Source organism: Chrysochloris asiatica, unplaced genomic scaffold (assembly GCF_000296735.1).
Source record: "Chrysochloris asiatica unplaced genomic scaffold, ChrAsi1.0 scaffold00092, whole genome shotgun sequence".
Taxonomy (NCBI): domain Eukaryota; kingdom Metazoa; phylum Chordata; class Mammalia; order Afrosoricida; family Chrysochloridae; genus Chrysochloris; species Chrysochloris asiatica.
The window spans coordinates 6,850,165-6,871,397 of record NW_006408610.1 but is presented as its reverse complement, the minus strand read 5'-3'; the positions used below and the strand labels follow the sequence as shown (position 1 = coordinate 6,871,397).

General features: G+C 36.3%; 1 protein-coding gene across 1 annotated transcript in view; it reads right to left on the bottom strand.

Moving 5' to 3' along the window:
• Positions 1-21,233, bottom strand: part of MYO9A (myosin IXA) — a 352,098-nt gene that overhangs the window by 97,222 nt on the left and 233,643 nt on the right. The window contains exons 17-25 of the mRNA XM_006866530.1: positions 17,343-17,486; positions 14,956-14,995; positions 13,998-14,120; positions 9,662-9,742; positions 8,459-8,569; positions 7,065-7,187; positions 4,752-4,901; positions 3,571-3,890; positions 793-2,382 (exon numbers count right to left, since the gene is read on the bottom strand). Coding sequence (XP_006866592.1) covers positions 793-2,382; positions 3,571-3,890; positions 4,752-4,901; positions 7,065-7,187; positions 8,459-8,569; positions 9,662-9,742; positions 13,998-14,120; positions 14,956-14,995; positions 17,343-17,486 — 2,682 coding nt within the window. The remainder of the gene's footprint in view (positions 1-792; positions 2,383-3,570; positions 3,891-4,751; positions 4,902-7,064; positions 7,188-8,458; positions 8,570-9,661; positions 9,743-13,997; positions 14,121-14,955; positions 14,996-17,342; positions 17,487-21,233) is intronic.

Genomic DNA, 21,233 nt, shown 5'->3' with positions numbered 1-21,233 from the left:
CACCATCACCATTATCTCACAGAAACTTGAGAGAATCCAGAGTGTACAAAGATTTAATATAAGTATCTTGAATTTTTTCAAATTTGTTTTTATGTCCACTTACAAAATGTTTCTCTCATGGCTTCCACTAGTTAAGTGGTAAAGAACTTACAAATATAAGAAACTTAATGAAGACCATAAATAGGTCAACAACTGTGACAAAGCACATTACCTTCTTTAAAGCCTGACATTAACAAGCCCAAACTGCTACTCCTTACTGTTCTAAGACAATCAGCACTAGCTAAATGCCTACTACACTAACAGGCACTGTAGTGCTCTTCACAAAGGCTTTCTCACTTAATGGGAAGAACCAAAAACTGTGCTTAGTCAAAACTAAAATAAAACTCGTATTGAGTTGCTGCCAAGTTAATTTTGATTCACGGCAAGCCTACATGTTTCAGAGTAGAACTGTGTTCCATAGGGTTTTCAATGCTGTGATCTTTCAGAAACAGACTGAGCCACCTTTGGGTGCACTCAAATTCAGCCTTTCTTTTGAATCACATCTAGGTGGATTCAAACTGCCAATCTTTTGGTTACTTGTAGCTGAATACTTCCCATCTGTGCCACCCTGGGACTCGTCACATATTTCTATAGGAGGATGGTGGTATCAACAATTAAGGACATTTTTTAAAGCAGGAAATAAAAGGTTAATTTAAACAGTATCCATGTCAGGAACTGGAGCAAATCAAGGTAACTTAATAAAACTCTTCAAGAGAAAGAATAAACATAAATTAATATAGATATTTCACTTACAGTGAACCCCTTGTACTGTCCTTTGGCATGAAGAAAATGGCCTTCGTAGCTTCCTCTCTGGAAGGGTCATCAGACTTGTGACTGGAAGACTGAGCTGGCCTGAGGTATTCCCTTTTTGAATTGTGATTATTAGAGAATTTAGAGGTTACATTTAATTGGGTGCCTATTCTGTCTGTCTTAGATAATTCCTTGGGTTGGCACTGGCTTCCTTTTCTTCCAAAAAACAGGGTGACAGGTCGGTCCTTCAGGGGTGCATGAGCAGAGGAACTGTCCTTTGGGGCAAGAGCTGCATCTTTTATCGTTACTGAAGGGGACCCTGGTACAATAGGTTCTCCCTTATTTGTAGTATTTAGAATGAGGAGAGAGGAGGGCCTCTGTACTGTTTGTTTTGATTGACGGACAGAAGGTGCCAGGAAAGACTCGCCAATTCTTGGCTTTTCAATTGTCTTGAAGGCTTTACGCTCCTTCTCTAAAATATCTGTTTGCTGGCGAATCTGTTTCATCATCTCTTTTTCATTCTGCTGCTGCAACTGCTTTTGCCTTTCTTCCTTCTTAGTGTTTAACTTTTCCAACTTTTCAAGTACAGTATTAGAAAAATCTGTATTCAAAGACGCAACAACTTGATCTCCGGACAAGTGATACTTTTGGGCTTCCTCACTGATATTCAAGGTAAGAGCTGTCCCTAGAGTTTCTTCACTTCTCAATGGTTTATTTTTCTGAATATTTGTATCTAGTTGGGAGCTTGTTTTTAATGAATCTTGTTGGGGAATATAAAAAAATGTAGGCAGACTATTTGAAATAAAGGAATCCCTCAGCTGTGGTTTACAGCTAATAGATCCAGATCTACAGATATGTTTTTCTTTTGTAGTGCCATTCTTCAAATGCTCTGAGTCAGAGGGTATCTGCTTTTGCATCAATGCATAGTTAGTCTCGCTTGAGGCACTGAGGGCAATACCGTGCTTTGGACTACTGCTAGATGTCTTGGGTGATGGAACCTGCCAGTCTCCTTCATCTGGAAGTATGGACTCTTGTTTGCTCTTTTGACTTTCTTCATAGCTCAAAAGTTCCAAGCTTCCTTGAGAACTTTCACTATCAGGTGTACCCTGTAGAGATTGAAGGCCCTCAGGCATCAGTTCAGTAGACCATCTACGTTCCTCTGAAGGTGACAAACCACCAAGAGAACGGACTTTTAGCAATTCTAAGCTAAAGATAGCTTGTTCCAGTTCTCTCATTCTCCGACTTTCTCTTTTGGCCCGACCTACTTTTTTCTGGTGGAGATCCTCCAAGGACTTGGGTCTCTCTCTCACAACCACATCTTCCTGCAAATCTACACCACTTTGGCTTCTGGCTCTGTCCTGTCGCTTGTTTGTGGCCTCCTTGGAGTAGTCTCCTGAACCTTCCTGGCTAACTCGATTGCTCTCTATCACTGATTTACATTCCTCTACAGCTTTCACTCTGTTGTCAAAGGAGCAATCTTCCCATTCTGAAGGGTCTGAACCCTGAATCACCAGTGGCCCAGATTCCTTGATATTCATCAATCCAAATTCTAGTTTTATTTCTTTTAGTCTTTGTTTTTTTAAAACTTTAAATCTGTATAAAATAGGAAAACAAAAGGGTTACAGATATGTATTGGTGATCACTATGGAGAATACATATACTGAGAATTTAAGAAAAAAATGCAAAGCTTCAAAATTTATTTTATAATACTAAGTATTTATTAGACAAATGTAGAAGCACATTTCACAATTTTCCTATTTTCATGAGTGAGACTGAGCACCTGTCTGACATCAAGTACATTATTTACAACTACCCAATTCTATTCTTGATTTCTGGCACCTAGTGAGGTTGGCCCAGGATCGGGCAGTGTTTCGTTCTGCTGTGCATAAGGTTGCTATGAGTCAGTACTGACTCAATGGCACCTAAAAACAACTGACTCAGAAATAAAGCTCCCATTTAAAAATATATATTATAAGATGGAAATTATGAAATTAAAGTTTCTGAAGGTAAAAACAGTCAAATGATGCCAATTTTATCAATTTCAATTTAAGGGAAAAGTTCATTCTTAGTAGCTTGGACTCAGTGTGACACTGTACGATCAGCAGTTGACTACGAACAACAAGGTCAGAGGTTCAAACCCACCAGCTGCTCCTTGGAAACCCTATACAGGGTTACTATAAGTCAGAATTGACTTCATGGCACTTAACAACAACAACAACATAATCACAGACCATCTAAGTTTTCAATCCAATTTATTAAAAAGAGTTTATTTAACTCCTATTACAGATCAGGTCAGGAGCCCAGGTACAGTGGGTTAAGCATTGGGCTGCTAACTAAAAGCTGATGGTTTGAAACCAACAGCTGCTCCAAGGGAGAACAAAGAGGCAGTCTGTTTCTGTAAAGATTCCAGCCTTGGAAACCCAATGTAGCAGTTCTACGAGATCACTATGAGTTGGAACTGACTTGATGGCAGTGGGTGTTTTGGATGACAGGTCAGGCAATGTGGGTTAAAACTGCTGAATCTCACAATTCAATGGAGAAGATAAACTGAAGTCCTCCTGTTCTGGCGCTGTAGGATAATCACTGGCCTGCCAACTACAAGATTGGTGGTTCAAACCTATCAGTTACACCTCGGAAACACTACACATGGTTGCTGTGAGTCAGAACTGACTTCATAACAGTTAACAACAACAACAACAATTTAAACCCAAGTTAGAGTACGAGGCATAAACAAAATACTTGCAAAGAGAGAGGGATATCAATTACAACAACAGAGATTACCTTTGTCTTGCTCTGTATCCCCTACATGCTGCTTGCAAAAGGATAATTTTGTCCCTTTGTTCTTGATACCGCTTACTTTCCCGGTAGCCTTTCCATCGTGCCTGTATGTAGAGGGCAGCCATGTGCCTCCGCCTGTAATGCTCTCGCCATCTCTGCTGGATGATGATGGCTGCGGTCCGTAGCTCCAAGTACCACCGCCTCTCTAAGTGAGCACGCCAAGAAGCTTGAAGAAGAGCAGCTGCACTAGCCATAACAAAAGCATTCTTCTGCACAGCTGCAGCTCTGACATGCTTCTGATTCAGGTAATTCCTCCAGAATCGCTGTGATGAAGACAAAATAATCAAAACTGTTGTCATATTATATATATACTGTGTTCTCACACAGACAGAGAAATAAGAATACATTTCCTAAATCAAAATAAGGAGACAACTGCCTGAACAGTGACATTATGTGTGAATACAGTAAAAAAGTGAACCTCTTACATATGCTTGGCTAAAAACAACTATTTTAAATAATATAACCTTAATAAAATTAAATACAGAATTTAAAATGACATACTTTTTGTTTTCATACCCTACAAATTGATTTTAATAAATTTAATATATCCTTATACTAAACTTGAGCCCTGGTGTGGCACTGTAGGATAACCCGTGGGCTGCTAACTGCAATGTCGGCTGTTCAAACTCACCAGCAACACTCAGAAACCCTATATACGGTCACTATGGGTCGGAACCAACTTGACAGCACACAACAACAACAACACTATAATTTGCCCCAAAAGCATCAATGAGCTTAAGGTCACCATGCACACATTTCAAAATGAAAGATTTCAAAGACTAAGGATTTTCTGGCATAAGTACGTGGCAACTGTTAACCAAAAGGTCTGGTGGTTCAATCCCACCAGCTGCTCCACAGGAGAAAGGTGGCAGTTTGCTTCCATAAAGATTTAGAGCCTTGAGAAACCTATAGGCAGTTCTAGTCTGTTCTACAGGGTCGCTATGAGTCAGAATCCATTCAATATCAGTGGGTACCTACGAGCATTTAAAAATGAGGAAGAAACATTCTCATTTCTGAAGAAGTTTACATTCTTATTTAAAAGTTTCAGAGCAAAATAGTTTTGTTACTAAATCAAAGACCAAATAAACTAGTCAATCCCATGCAACAAATCTTTTGCTTCCCACCTGGATAATAATGGATGCCTGTTTCAGATGAAGGAAATGCTGCCTGCACAGTAAGACCCGGAACCATCGTTGCAATAATACGATTCTGCGGAGCACTTCTTGGTGAAGCAGATCTTGTAAGTGCTGTCTCTCCTGCTCCTTTAAGAAGACCTACCAGACGGGAGAAAAATGAGAATGTAACTTTAAGAAGAAACAATAAACTATCATGATTCATCCTTTCTGTGCAAAGCTTTTATAGGACAGCCAGTATGCAAATGTTAAAGCAACACTGCTAAATGTTTCTACTGATTTAGTCAAAGTCATCATTCTCAAATTGGGAAGGAGACACTAGAATATAAAAGGAGGCATGAATAGGTGAACACAGTACAGAACTCCTGAAGCCAGAGACATATTAATTATTCATTCGGGAAAATAACTGCCATAATAAGCTAATGTACTACTGGTTACAGTACTACTGGTTAGAGTACTATACTGGTTATATGAGGGGGCATTGTGGAAATATGGAATGAAAAGGCAATGGAATTTTTTCATTAACTTTTTAAAGCTACCTTTTATATGTTCTATTTTTTTTTTTAAGGGTGTTTGGGTGGGGAAAGAAAGTTGGGAAATATCATGAAATTTGATATTATGAATAAGCCAATAATGACAGTCCTGGTATGGTGCTGTAGGATAAGCACTTAACTGCTATCCGCAAGGCTGGCCATTCAAACTCACCAGGCACTCTTCAGAAAACCTACACAGGGTTGCTAAGAGTCAGAACCACTCAACAGTACTTAAGAATAACAACAATAGTCTTTTTGAAACAAGCATGCATTAAAGGTGTCTTGTTTTCTAACCTAGTATTTGATTGGCTTATACATTTACTCTTTAATTTCATGAATCTTTAGTGATTTGGAGAGATGCAAGATAAATTAGACACAGTCCCTTTGGAAACAAGATTTGCACTTAATCTGTAAGAGCAAAGAGATATTAAATAGCTAGAGGAAAACAATAAACTAATAAAGGTGAGGGACAGAAGAACCTACCTGAGCCAAACTAGGAGATGGAAATAATAATAAATACAAAGGGTACAATTAAGCAACTACTCTTTAGAAAGAAGGTAATAAATAATGTACAGATACAACAATATGGAAGCTCTTGAAAAATAGAAATATGCTTGAATTAAAAGAGAAGGCTACTAGAGCCAGAGGGCGTGGAGGAAGGTAGACTCTCCACTGAGTAGTATCCAATCTGTCTAGGCGGGACTGATGAAAGGAAATGCGGATAGGTCTCTTGTGATACAATAGTGAATAATTGTTACCAGGACTGATTGTGAGGGTTGGAAATGTAAAGGTAGACATTTTGTAGCAAGGAGGGGAGTGATTAATTTTGCAGTCTAGGAGCGAGATCCCTGGGACCATGAAGGGAGAAAAATGGAGCGCCGGACCCTACCCAGAGAAGCAGTGATGCCTGAGATGGAGGCAGAGACAATGACGTGAAGAGATGGAGCAACTGGGGACTTTAGACCCAGAGAGGGAGAGGGCCTGTGTGCTGATGACCAGGGGGCAGATTTGCAGGGTATACACTTTGGTTGGTTGATGATGCATCGAGGGGATTGTAACCATGGCAATGAAACAATATACGATAGGATGAATGTAAAACTAATTTTCTCCCCCATGTAAACAATCACATAATTTACAATAAAACAAGTAAAAAAAGAGAGAGAGAAGGCTATCAGAAGATTATTTTGAAGCAGAAATTCTACATACATAAATTGGATAATGGCTTTGGTATTATTATAATGAATTCAATAGAATAACATAGACTAGAATCAGATAAGCAAACTATTATACGAGCAATGTAGGTGAGATTAATTAAGAACTGAAGCTGAAAAGGAAGCAGCAGAAATGAAGAAAAAGGAAGAGATGAAGATCACTTATAAGAGTCAAAAACAGAATACTGTACAAGAATTTACATAAAAATTAAGCCAAATATGATTATCATTTATAGCCCAAGAAACTGAAAGAAGGGTGTCTAAGAGAGCAGTTCATACATTTAGGAGAGAACAGGAATCTGGATAAGGTCTCATTAGACAAATTAAGTTGGAATGATAACAAAATAACTAGAGAGAGATGTTGCATAAATAATTAAGATTACACTGACCAGAAGCTCTTTGATTAATACTGGCTGCATTATAACTTTAGCCTTAATAAATTTCCTCATGATATATGTATACTATTTTTATTATAAACATTCTCATCAGAAAAACCTGCCATAATTATTTAAATGAAAAGCACAATCAATTTTTACAAGGGCTATATAAATTGCATTTACCATGTTTTTTCCAACTTGATAATTATCTGAATTAAGATTTATTTTCCTGAAGAAATCCTGAATGTTAAACTTAGATGGAATAATACTTCGGGGAAGAAGTACATAGAAGTGACTCACAAAATCCTGGAAAAAAAAAAAGAAATTTGTTGGAAAATCACAAGAGAATTGTATGTAAAAAGTTAACTATCCTTTTATTCTTTTTCCATTCTTCTAAACAGTAAAATTAAGAAAGTGCTTATTAGTCTAAAATACTATAAAAAGGCTAACTTAGAAAAGATAGCAAGTTCTATATATTATGTTCTATATATTATGTTATCAAAGGGGAAAAGGAGATGAAGCTTTATCACCCAGTAACAGAAAAGGCATGCCCAGCTGTTGAGAAGCCACAATATGATTTCTAAAGCCAGAATGGCACTAGATGATTAGAACAGGACTGCAAAGTGGTTCTAACTGGTTCTATCACATTGACTATGCAGTAAAATCAGAACATAAATAAATTTACAAAATATGGGTGCATGGAACCATAACACAAATGGTTAAAAATTATGGTCTGGGTCAAAGCCCTGGAATGGGAGACTCAAATGAAGCATAGTGAATCCTTTCAGGAGCCAAATGTGGGAGGATAGAAAATTGGTAGGACTATGAAAGTGACACACATACAAAGCAGCATTGTTGTCTGCCATTTACAAGCGAAGCAACACCGTTTCTGACTCTGTAGGGTAAGAGTTGGTTGCTATGCAATGTGCAAGCTGCACTTATTTTCTAAGATGGAGATTAAGTTTTCTAGCAGGTCACTAGTAATTTTTCCTGTTCTGGCTATCACTCTGGTACAACCACATTTTACAAATTTGGTCCTTTCTGGTTTCATTTCATCAATCATGAGTGAACTGGGAAGAACCGATTTGAAGCCCTGGATGAACAAAACTGAGCCTTATTGGTAATTTCCTATGGGAAAAAAACCCTACTTATAAAACTCTAAGAAAAAAGCATAAAGAATTTTAAAAATATATAATTCAGATTGAACTATTTCAGTTACTGGAGTAACCCATATGAGGAATTGCTATATGATTAGTAAATTTAGTACAAAAGCTTCAAAAGGTTAATGGAATTCAAGATAGTGGAATTTTCTCACTAACTTTTGAAGCCCCCTCGTATTATCAAACATCTTAGATTAAATGAGAATAGCCAAGTATTGATTTCTAGTACAATGTAAGTGTAATGAGACTGCAGCCATTCAATGGAAGTGAGAACTCTCTACCCCTATTCAATTGTCTACAAAAGATAGAATGAAACGGAAAACTTAAAAATAAACACATGAGCCCCATATAAATAATAATATAGGTGAGAATAATTTACTTGATGTGCATATTTAAATACAACTATAAAAGCATAACCTGGAAAGAATATTTGCAGCTGTATCCTGATTGGCGAATTCGAACTGTCTCCAGCATCCCAGTGTACCGAAGCTGTCTAAGTACCAAGGCATCATTGAACCTCAAGGGCAGCTTTATAAAACAAAGCAAATGGCAAAAAGATTAACCCAGAAAGGCAAGGGACCATAGGAGGCAGTCACTCATCACCAGGCATGACATTGTCACTCATAAGTATCTTGATAGACATGATTTGAGATGGATATAGATGTAATTTTCAATAATCCTCTGAGGTAAGCCCAACACAGCAGTTATAACAAAAAAGCAATTTTTATTTTAAAAAATACCAGTAAGCATTTATTTAATATTTATTATGTTCCCTTAATACTTCATGAAATGAAACTTTTTCTATCATGGTCTCAATTTAGTAACTGGAACTCAAACTTTTATTCAACTATACATAAAACTATTTCATTTAAAAAAACAGGTAACACTTACTAGTGCTTACTAGGAACAGTTTAAGTATTCTGTAGATACAAACTCAAACATACTCACAAAAACATAATGATGCTGGTCCTATAATTACAGTATACCCTTATGAAAATACTTAAGTCAACATAATGGTCAAGTAATTTATCTATGGCCATAAAGTCTGTAACAGTAAAGTAAAATAATTTTTAAGAATTAAGAAAGCTGAATGTAATTCCTACTACATTTTAAGGATTTTGAAAGATATTCTTTCCTAAGACAAGCATAAAGAAATATGACAAAATATTTACCCTGATCAGGAAATTTTTGCAAAAGTTCTAATTAGGGGGATCATCAAAGAAAATAGCATCTACACTCATACTATTTTCCTCAAGATAAATATACAAAATCTCTAACCATGAAAAATGCTTACCAAGTTTAGAGTGATAGCTTATATCCAAATAATAGATTAATCTTAAACTAACAGTGCATAAACTTTTTTTTCACCTGTTAGAATTTCAAGAATAATTTTTTCTCAAATTCAAGGTTATGCTAAATCAAGTCCATATAAATATTATGTGGGCAGGTAAGTAGAAATTACAAGAATATTTATAAAAATATTTATGGAACATGTTTTCCTTATAAAGAGTACAGAGAGTCGTTTGCCTTCACTTATTCTTCTTAGAAAGAATTTAAAGCTTGATAGTCTGAAATCAGTTAGCTATGACTGATGCTCTCATTTATATAGGACATTTTTACCTTTTCAGCGTTAGAACGAATGCATTTTACAAAATATGGTTCTGCTTGACCAAGTGTCTCCATCAGTTTGCTTAATGATGCCTATAAACAAAGTAATACAATTAGCAAAATCTTTCATTCCAGACTAACAATAGATAGTACATAAATGCTAATATTTACATAGGAGTACTGGCAAAGAGCTCTGGTAGCGTCGTGGTTACGAACTGAGCTGCTAACCTCAAGGTCAGCAGTTTGAAACTACCAGCTATTCCATGGGAGAAAGATGAGGCTTTCTACTCCTGTAAAGATTTACAGCCTCTGAAACTCTGTACAGGGTCACTATGAGTTGCAACTGACTTCAAGGTAGTTACCAACAACAACAACTGGTGTGACACTGTAGAATAAGCACTGGACATCTAACTACAAGGTTGGCAGTTCAAACTTACCAGTTGCTCCTTGGAAACCCTACACAAGGTTGCTATGAGTTGGAATCGACTCAATGGCCCTAACAACAACATAGTGGGTTAGGAGTTGGGTTACTAATCACAACATCAGCAGTTCAAATCCACCAGTCACTCTGTGGGAGAAAATTGAAGCTGCTCCCATAGATATTTACAGTAACAGAAACCCTATTACTGCTGCTATGAGTCAAAACCGATTCAAAAGCACACAAAAATACCAAAATATTTACAAAATATGTACAAACTGGAATCATACAATGATTTTTTTTTTCTGAAAAGCAAACTGTATATTCCTATATTTCCATTAAATTAAGGATTGTTGTTGTTGTTGTTAAGTACCATGGAGTCGGTTCCGACTCATAAGTGACCCTGCACAGGGTTTCTGAGGCTGTAAATCTTTACGGGAGCAGAACGCCTCATCTTTCTCCCGCAGAACTGCTGGTAGTTTCGAATTGCTGACCTTGAGGTTGGCAGACTGAATGATAACCACTATGGTGTTTCATCTTAAAGCTGACAGCTTGACAATAGTAGATATCGTGGCTATATTTTAATCCAAATGTCATTTTTCACATTTCATGAAACAATTTTATTAAAACTCCTGCAATCCTAAAGCAACTTTTATACTCATTCAGTAGGCAAACCACCTCTTCAAAAATTCATTAGTAAATTGAATTGAATCAATGACAGTGAGTTGGGATATTCTTTTGTTGTTGGTGTTAGTATTTTTTGTTTTTAAAGCGGGATACTTACAGCAAAATTCTCTTGGTAGGATTTTACGAGTTTTGACAAATATCAAATATATGTTGTTGTTATGTGTTGTCAAGTCAGGTCCGATTCATAGCAACCCTGTATAAGGTTTCTGAGGAGCAATTGGTGAGTTTGAACTGACTTTGTGATTCCTAGCCTAGTGGTGATCCTACAGTACCACACCAGGAGTCAAATTTACAGGCATAGATTTTATGTGCAGTATTCCCTTACTTTACTTTTAAAAATCTGTAACATATTTGGAGTCCTGGTATAGTGCTATAGGATCAGCACTGGACTACTAATCACAAGGTTGGTGGTTCAAACCTACCAGCTGCTCCCTGGAAGCCCTACTGTCCACTGGTTTTTTGTTTTGTTTTAATCTGAGAAAGACACATTCACTGTGCATAGAATTCTAGAGTGACACTTGTTCTCTCTCAGTAATTAAAGGTATCACTCTGTTATCTTCTGACTTAAAAGAATCTCTAATGAGAAATGTGCTATTCATATCTTCATTTCATTGCACATCCTGTCTTTATCCCCAAATCTAGCTGCATTTCATATTTTCTCTTTGTAACTGGTTTTAACAATTTCATATGGTGTCCCTTGGCGTGTTTGTCTTTGTTCTGTTTCAAGTTTATTGAGATTCTTTATCTTTGTTAGTACTCTTGTCTTCAAATCAGGGAAACTCTTTGTCATTTCGTCATATACATTTTCTTGTTCCCTTCCTCTAAGACTCAAGAGCTTACTGTAGCAGTTTTCCCCTCATGAGTTCTATGATTTCATTTTGATAAACATAAACATTTATTAGGGCCTGAAGAGACAGACATCTGAGTGTCTTCCATTAAGACCTTTTACAAGTCGCTCAGATAATCAATTTCCTTACCTATATAATAAGAACAATAGTATGTACTTCATAGAATATTTTGAGAATAAAACTACATAATGTAGTTGTTGTTGTTAAGTGCCTCTGAGTCGGTTCCGACCCATAGTGACCCTGTATAGGGTTTCCAAGGAGCAGCTGGTGAGCTTGAACCACCGACCTTGCAGTTCAAACGGCTTTGCAGTCTGGCGCATTAACCCACAGCGCCACACCAGGACTCCAAAACTACATTAATACATGTGTTTAAATATTTAGTAACAGGGTCTGTACAACAGAGTAGTTACGGACATTATCTCAGGTGATTTTCATTTGTTTCTGCTCGTCTGCATTTTCTAAATAGTCACTAATAAACTCATTATAGTGGTAATAACTTAACAATATATTAGAAACATTGAAGTTTGAAGCTTATAATTTAAAGTACAATACATGAATATTATTTGAGAATCCCAAGACTATCCCAAATTCCTGATCTTGGAGAGAAATTTTAAGGAACTGTGATTATAACAGTTTTTACTGAAGTGGTTATATGGCATTCTTCAGATTAAAGTCAAGTATTATAAAGTATCAAAGGTAATAAATCAAAGCTTAATGATTTCATGATCATGAGTTACTCTTTTTAAATACCAAGCCCACCAAGTTATGTTATCTTTTGATCAGAACTTGGCTTCTGCTAATTGGTGGATTTATGACTCCTATTCCTCATTGCATTTTAATAAATTTTTATCTATTTTACAAACAATGTTTATAGTTTATACTTCAGCATGATTCTTTTCTCATTTATCTTTGCATTTCTAAATTTACAAAGTAAAAACAAAAAACGCCAGACTCTGGATTGTGAAGACACCACCAAGATACAGACAGACTTTCCTAAACCCAAACCGATCTTGTTTGTTATTTCAAGCCAACTGTTCTTAATCAAAAAGATTATTAATTACAAATACATGGCAGAGATTTCTTTCCATACAAATATCTTTTCTTTAGGCTTATTATTGTTGTTGTTGTTAAGTGCCGTCGAGTCGATTCTGACCCATAGCGACTCTGTATAGGGTTTCTAAGGAGCAGAGCTGGTGAGCTTGAAGCACCAACCTTGCAGTTCAAACGACTTTGCAGTCTGACGTATTAGCCCACAGTGCCACATCAGGACTCCACAATTTGAAGGACCATGCTTATACACCAAACCAAATCGCATGCAGTTACATGTTAATAGATCATTTATGTTCAAGCATACTGGCTTTAAAAGGAGCATTTTAAAAATGTTATCATATTGAAATATGCCTACTATCAGATAAAGAAATGTTTTGAATTAATATTCAATATTGCCTCTGTGATAGAAGCATGAAGAAGAGTAAATCAATAGTGACTCTTTATGACAGTGCAGAACTGCCCCACAGGGTTTCCTAGGCTGTAATCTTTATAAATCTTTACCTGCAGAGCACTGGTGGGTTCAAACCACCAACCTTTTAGTTAGCATAACTGTAAAAGCTCCTTAAAACAATTGCTACCCACCAAGTTTTCTTCTTTTTCATAAATGCATAAATATAGAAAATAAGTAGAACTTTAGAGATTATTTAAAAAGAAAGGATGAGGCAATGACCGAAGTTTTTTGAAGACAATGACTCTGGAAGTTAGTTACTTGGCTAATTTAATATCAATTGTTTTTATTCCTAAATGCCCAAGCAAAGTAAAAGGAACTGAATTTATTTGTATAAAAACAAAGCAAATAAACAGAAAAAAGTCCTACAATCCCATTGAGTTAAGTATCAATGGCAGCAGCATAAGGTTTAAATATATATGTTGTTGTTGTTAAGTGCCGTCGAGTCGGTTCCGACCCATATACATGGAAAAATATAAGTCATTATGTTAACAGTGACTGACTGTATCTAGAGTCTGCTATTGTTAGTTGCCATCAAGTTGGTTCTCACTCATTGTGACCTTATGTGTAACTATCTTCATGACTGTTGGTATGTTTGAGCATATATATTTAAGCAGTACAGTTTAAAGGCAGATTTGGTGTAGAATAAATTTTCTGCTGCCTTTCACTGCACATTGAAAGTAATTAATTACTGGGATATTACTGTCTGCAGATACAAAAATGAAAAACAAAGACAGCTGACTTTTCCATCCCTGGTATCTCTTTCTGAAATGACCATTAAAATATGACTTTGTAATCCCATAAGTAGTATCTCATTCATTTTAACTTTTTAGAGTCATCTGCTTACAAGAAACATATACACAAACGGATTCCTATTTAAGTGAAATAGGAAATAACCTGAAACTGGGCACTGATGCTAGGAGGCTTCTTCTTCTTGTGCAAATGAAGAAGCGACTTGGTAATCCGATCCTGTAGTGTCAGTCTGGTCAGGTGCTTTAAAGAATTCACCTCTAGCAAGTGCTGAGAAGGAGAAGAAAAATCATTAAGTTCTTCACAAAAATCAATCTAATGATACAATTTTTAATATTTTAAAGAGATTTCTTCCACTGTTTCCCATTGACTATGGTAAATACAGAAGACTGATATTCAACATGCACTCTATGCTCCTATGCCTTCCTGCAAAAGCTGGAAAAGTAAAAAACAAAACAAAACACACACAAAAAAACCATTTCACAGAGCATCTTGATTCTATGGTTCTGAGTATGATTAGGTTTACCAATCAAATGCCCACAGGTGAAACTGGGAAGGTATAACTGTGGCAGAGGCCTTGGCTCCTAGCTTCTGTAGGCAAGCATGCACATGAAGTGCTTTAGTTTTCTGTTGTCCCTCTATAGATGACTGCTGTTATTGTTGAGTGTCATGGAGTCCACTCCAACTCATAAAGACCCTGAGGGTTAGCAGCTGGTGGGTTTGAACTGGCAACCTTGTGATTAGCATTCCAATGCTTATCCTACAGTATCACATCAAGACTCCTATAGATGATGAGGATTAGGTATACATTAATTAGAAATCATTTTAAAATGAGTTATAATTAAGAATTTGATCTTAACAAGGCTCAAGGAGAAAAGATTTTATATAAAGAGAGAAATACAACAAAAATTTACATTTCTATTCAGAAATTTTTTCTAATATCACACCCATTAAAAAAGGGTGAATATATAGAATGAATGCTACTTTTGAATATAAAGTAGGTATTATCTTTGGTTTATAAGACTATTTGCATGAGCAGTAAAAAAAATAATATGCAATAGAGAACTGGTAAAAAAATATATTTTTTTTTTTTCATAATACTCACCTTTGGAAGGAGAGGCTTGGATTTAAAGTTTTTGTTCCTCCTGGAGAGAGAAATATACTACATTAGAAGAAACTACTGTAAAGATGAATGATTTCAAAGTCCCTTCATAAATAACAGACTATATATCAGATTCTGAGAATGTAGGTCCTCTATATAAAAACAACCACCTTCAAAGAAGATACCTTTAGGAAGAAAAGGTAAGCAGGGAAAAGGGTAGAAAGAGATGCCTGTCCTGTAATGCACATATATAAATAGATTCAAGTCATGATGATCAGTAACATAAAGTTGAACATCCTAAGCTATAATCTAATTTTCCTTCAGATGTTAATGGAATTCTGTCTTCTTATACCTATCTACAGAGTTGACAGAGACTTGAAAAGAGGTGGCTAATTTCACAATTAAAACAAAAATTATTTTCATTAAAACTTATGATCTTTGGCTTAGAGATTTAAAATTCTCAACTTTATTTTCATATTCACAACTTTAACTTGCTTAAACTAATGTTTCTATGATACATATTTTTTTTAGGGCATAAAAAATGGCATAAACCAGTGAACAAGGACGAAAGAATCAGAAAGATGTGGGTTTGAATCTAGGCTCTAAACTTACTAAAGAATGACTTTAACCTCTCTAAGCCACAGTCCCATTATGTAATAACACAAAATGAGGACATAATAAACACCTACTTTTCAAGGTTGTTATGAAAAGTTAAAGAATTGATGCACATTTTGGAATAAAGCAGGCCCTGCACAAATACTATTAAGCAACAACTTAGCTATATACATAAAGGAGTCCAATTCAGTCATACCTTGTTGTTGTTGTTAAGGACCTTTGAGTCATTTCTGACTCATAGTGACCCTGTATAGGATTTCCAAGGAGCAGCTGATGAGTTTGAACTGCAGACCTTGAGATTCTATGATCAAGTGCTTATACTACAGAGCCACACCAGGATCCCATACTTCTCTAGGTAGTGGTTAAAAAAATATACTTGGAACGTATCTGGAATATTCTGATGTGAAGGTAGTTAATAACTTTTTACTGGTCCACCATGCATGGTTGTAGGAGTCCTGGTGTGGTGCTGTGGGCTAATGTGCCAGATTGCAAAGCTATTTGAACTGCACGGTTGGTGATTCAAGCTTACCAGCTGCTCCTCAGAAACCCTATACAGGGTCACTATGGGTTGAAACCGACTTGCTGGCATTTAACAACAATAATGCATGGTTGTATCTAACTATTCAAATCAACTTTACAATCATGTAATGAAGAATAGCTTGGATAAGTGTCATATGCCACTATATACGGTCCCATTTCAAAGTAAAGAAAACAAAAATATTTATCACTAGACTAATAAACGACATCCATATAAATGGAGAAAACACTGAAGCTGTCAAAGACTTCATCAACCATCCACACTTATTGAAGCAGCAGTCTTTTAAGAAATCAAATGACATACTGCATTACACAAATCTGTTGCACAAGACCTCTTCAAAGTGCTGAAGAGCAAAAATGCCAGTTTGAGAGCTAAGATACACCTAACCCAAGCCATGATTATTTTCAATAGCCTCATTCATATGCATGTAAAAGTTGGACAGTAGATAAGGAAGGTATAAAAGAATTGATGTATATGAATTATGATGTTGGAGGAGAATATTAAAAAGATCATGGACTGCCAAAAGAACAAACAAATCTGTACTGGAAGAGGTATAATCATAAAGCTCCTTGGAAGCCAGGATGGCCAGACTTTGTCTCTCACACTTCAGACATATTGTCAGGAGGGACCAGTCCTTGGAGAAGAATATCATGTTTGGTAAAGTGGAGGATCAGAGGAAAAGAGGCAGACCCCCAGTGAGATGGATTGGCAAAGTGGCAGCAAAATAGGCTCAAACATAGCAATGATTATTATGTTGGCACAGGACCGGGTAGTGTTTCATTCTGTTGCATACAGGGTCGCTATGAGTTGGCACCAACTCGATGGCACCTAACATCAACAACAAGGGTCCCATTTTATAATTCATAAAGGATTTCCTTGCCCAATTCGCTAGAACTTCCAGAGTTAAAGAACTGCAGTGACAACTAGGAATCCTAAAGAGAGCTAATCCCCCCCCCCCCCCTCACCTGTCTCTGGGAGTAGGGCCTGTCAAAGAGCAATCAGGAATCATTTCCATAACAAGCTTATTCAACCATAGTACTCTTGGCAATGTGAAGAAAAGTAAGAGCTTAATAATGCATGAGATTAGTCATTCTAAATATTCACGAAATACTCTGGAGTCCTGATTCACTCAAAACTACTTATGAAAATAATGCTTTACTATCTTCCTCTTCATTTTTTCAACAGGGAAATTTATACCAGATAGTAAAAGCAAACACATTACTGATAGCATACTAACGTGAGAATTCCATGTGCTCTCTCCAGGAGTTTGCTGCTAGTTGTGTTAGCGAATATTCCATCTTTATCAAGCAAGGAGCTACTACTTGAGAGTCTGCTTGGTCGGAACCCTGTTCTGCCATTCCAGGTAATATCAAATGTATCACTGTTTAAAAATAAATAAAATCAGGGTTAGCTTACTGAGGAATCAGGCCACACACTCTCTAAAATGCTTAAATAGATAAAACAAAGCACTAAGTTACATTTTAGAAAAATGACTAAGCCAGCAGAAAACAGAATAAAATCATCAATAATTACAACATAAAGTGCTAATGAGAGAGAAAATAAGAGAATTTCAAACTCACATGAAATCCCTATTTTCTGGAGCCTGGAGGCTGAATGAAGCCCCAAAACTTTATAAAGATTATTCCCGTGAAATCACCTTTAAATGTTAAACCAAACATAGCCTCCAAAGTATTCTTAAAGCCAAACAATAGTCTACCCTAACTAGTAAAGAATGTCAACTTTGATTGAGCACTGTGCTCTTTTAAGTACTGTCAACCTCCCTCTTGTTGTATACAATGCCTGCTCTGTTACCTAAGTTGACATGTGTCTACCCTCTATGCCCACGAATAATTTCCCCCTCCCCAAGTCATAACCATCACAGAATGCTTCTTTTATCAGGAAAATCTTTTGTTAACTTTTTACAATAGTGATCTCATATAATATTTTTCCTTTTGTGATTGAGTTAATTTCACTCAGCATAATGTCCTCCAGGTTCATCCATGCTGAAATGTCACAAAATTTTTAAACTTGTGCACTTCAAATGATATCAGGAAAGTGAAAAAACAACACAGAGAGAAAAAATTGTCAAATCAAATATGTGATAAAAGGACTTGTATCTAGAATACAATAAAGACATAATGAACTCTTATAATTTAAGAAGAACAATACAATTAAAAGACAGTCATAGATTACTCAGCAATAAAAGGAATGAACTACTGATACATGCAACAATATGAATGAACCACAAGAGCATTATGCTACGTGAAAAAGAGTTCATCTCAAAAGGTTATGTATAATCCCACTTAAATAAAAGATCTGGAATAGAAAAATGCATAAGACAAAAGTTTATTAGTGGTTACCAGGGGTTAGAGAAAGGAGAAATGGGGAGTTAAGGACTGCTTAAGGAGTACTGAGTTGCTCTTTGGAATGATGAACTAGTGGTGACAGTTACACAACATGGTGAATGCAATTAACATCACTGAAAGCTACATATAAAATTCATGACATTTTTATGATATTTAGTTTTACTATGATAATATAGATATATAAATGTCGGCAGTTCAAGCTCACCAGTTGCTCCTTGGAAACCATCATATACAGGGTTGCTATGGGTCGGAACCGACTCAACAGCACTTCACAACAACAACACATATACTTATATGCATATCTATATACATACACACAAAGGCCACATACAATATGATTGTATTTATATAATATTCTCAAAAGGATAAACTAACTAGTAATTGCTAGAGGACAGGAAATGGATGGAGAGGAAGAAGAGAAGAAAATAAGTAGCATAAGAAAATACTGTTATGTGTCGCTGAATTGGTTCCAACTTACAGTGACCCTGTGTAAGGTTTCCGAGGAATATATACACACATAAATAAATGCATGTTAAAAATGGGTGAAAATGTACTTGAGTTAAAAGTAATTTATCAATGTAAAATTTCCAGTTTTAATATAATAATACAACTATATGATGGGTCTTCAAAAAGTGAATAAAAATATATATTGTGAAAAATATATTCATGGATTTTAAAAAATGTACAAAATTAAACATATATTAACATATTATAATGTATGTGAACAGGATCTAGCTTGAGGCATTAGGATAAGAAATCCGTTTGAAATGAGCCCCATCAGAAAAATACGAATTCTGATAAAAATGAAGCAAATTTATGATGAAGCTGGTCAAATAACATGGCTCACAAAGACAAGGTACTACACAGTCTAGTTTTATGAGTTGCAAATGAGGTCTTAAAAGCTTCTGAGTGGCCATCTACAGAGCAAGTATTGCTTTCTCTCTATCCAGAGAAAAGTAATGGAAACTGAAGAAGTAAGAAACCATTAGTCCATGGGAATAATGGACCATCAATGACTCTGAGACCAGAAACATATGATGCTCACCTACCAATGCCAACTGCTCTAAAAAGTATCATATTAGAAGATCCATCATAGGGTGGGGGAAAATGTGCAACAAAATCTTAAAAAATGACCAGGCTGACTGGCCACATAGAGACTGATGGAATCCCAAGACCATGGCCCTTGGTTACTCTTCAGGTCTGAATCTGAACTCACCCCCATGGCTCAATTTTCAGCTAAGAAGTAGACAGGTATAAAGGAGAGGTACTAACATTACTAAGGCATGTACATCATAGAATGGTCAACCATTAGAGATCAAAAGGGCAGTATTTACCCCAAAACAAAGTTCAGAAAGATTGGAGAAAAAAAAGAAATGCAAACAAGAAACCCAAGAAGGAAGTGGGACAAGTGATGTTACACTGAGACGAGTGCAGTCACTGAGATGAAATGAAATGTGTGAGTTGTTGGGTATAAAACCGATGATCTAGCTCTATAAACCTTCACCCAATTCCCAGTTTTTTGTTTTATTATTTTTTTTAAAGAAAAGAATTTTATAGTAAAGCTTGGGTGAAAGGAAGCTGAAATCATTGATGCTTTACAAAAAGTTTATAAGAACAATGCCTCGAATAAATTAGCAGTTTACAAATGGACTAATTGTTCTTAAGAAGGGAATGGGATGATAAAAGTGCAGCCTGCAGCAGCAGACCATCCACATCACTTTGTAAGGAAAAAATTAATCTTGTTCATGCCCAAACTGAAGAGGACTGATGATTACCAGCAGAAGCAATAGCCAGCATCGCAGACAAGTCCATTAGTTCCAATTACACAATTCTTACTAAAAAAATAGAGCAAACTTTCCGCTATGTGTGCCAAAACTGTTGCAGACAAAAGTAGAGATTTCAGTGTTAAGTTTAAACATGGGATCAAGATCCTGAAGTACATCTTCAAAGAACTGTAACAGAAGATGAAACACGGCTACACTATGAAAATCCTGAATACAATGGTTAGCATGAGGTGAAAGTAGTCCAGTCAAAGCAAAAATGACAACAGCTCTTTGGGATGCTCAAGGTATTTTGCTTGTTGACTTTCTGGAGAGCCAAAGAATAAAAACATCTGCTATTATGAGAGTGTTGGGAGAAAGTTAGCCAAAGCTTTAACAGAAAAATGTCTAGGGCAGCTTCACCAGTGAGTTCTGCTCCACCACAACATGGCTCCTGCTGATCCTTCTCATTACCGTGGGTAGAGCTGCAATACTTTCCATGGGAAATCATTACAAACATTCGCCTTACAGTCCTGAGCCCTAAGGGTACTCTGTATTAGGTGTTACTACTGCAAGGCGGACCACTGAAACCCAACAGTCACTGTGCAGGAGGAAGATGAGGCTGTTTACTCCCATAAAGATTTCTATCTCAGAAACCCTATATACAGGATCACCTTAAGTCTGAATTAAGTCAGTGACAGTAGGTTTGTTTTGGTTTGACTTTTGTTTTCTAATCTTAAAAATCTTTCAAGGGCACCCATTTTCTTCAGTTAATAAAGTGAAAAAGACTATAATGACAGGGTTAAATCCCTAGGGCCCTTAGTTCTTCAGGGATGGATTAAATGACTGGTATTATCTCTTACAAAAGTGTCTTGAACTTGGGTGGAACTTATACTGAGAAGTTCGTTGTTGTTAGGTGACATGGAGTCGGTTCCGACTCATAGCGACAGGGTTTCCGAGGCTGTAAATCTTTACGAGAACAGAAAACCTCATCTTTCTCCC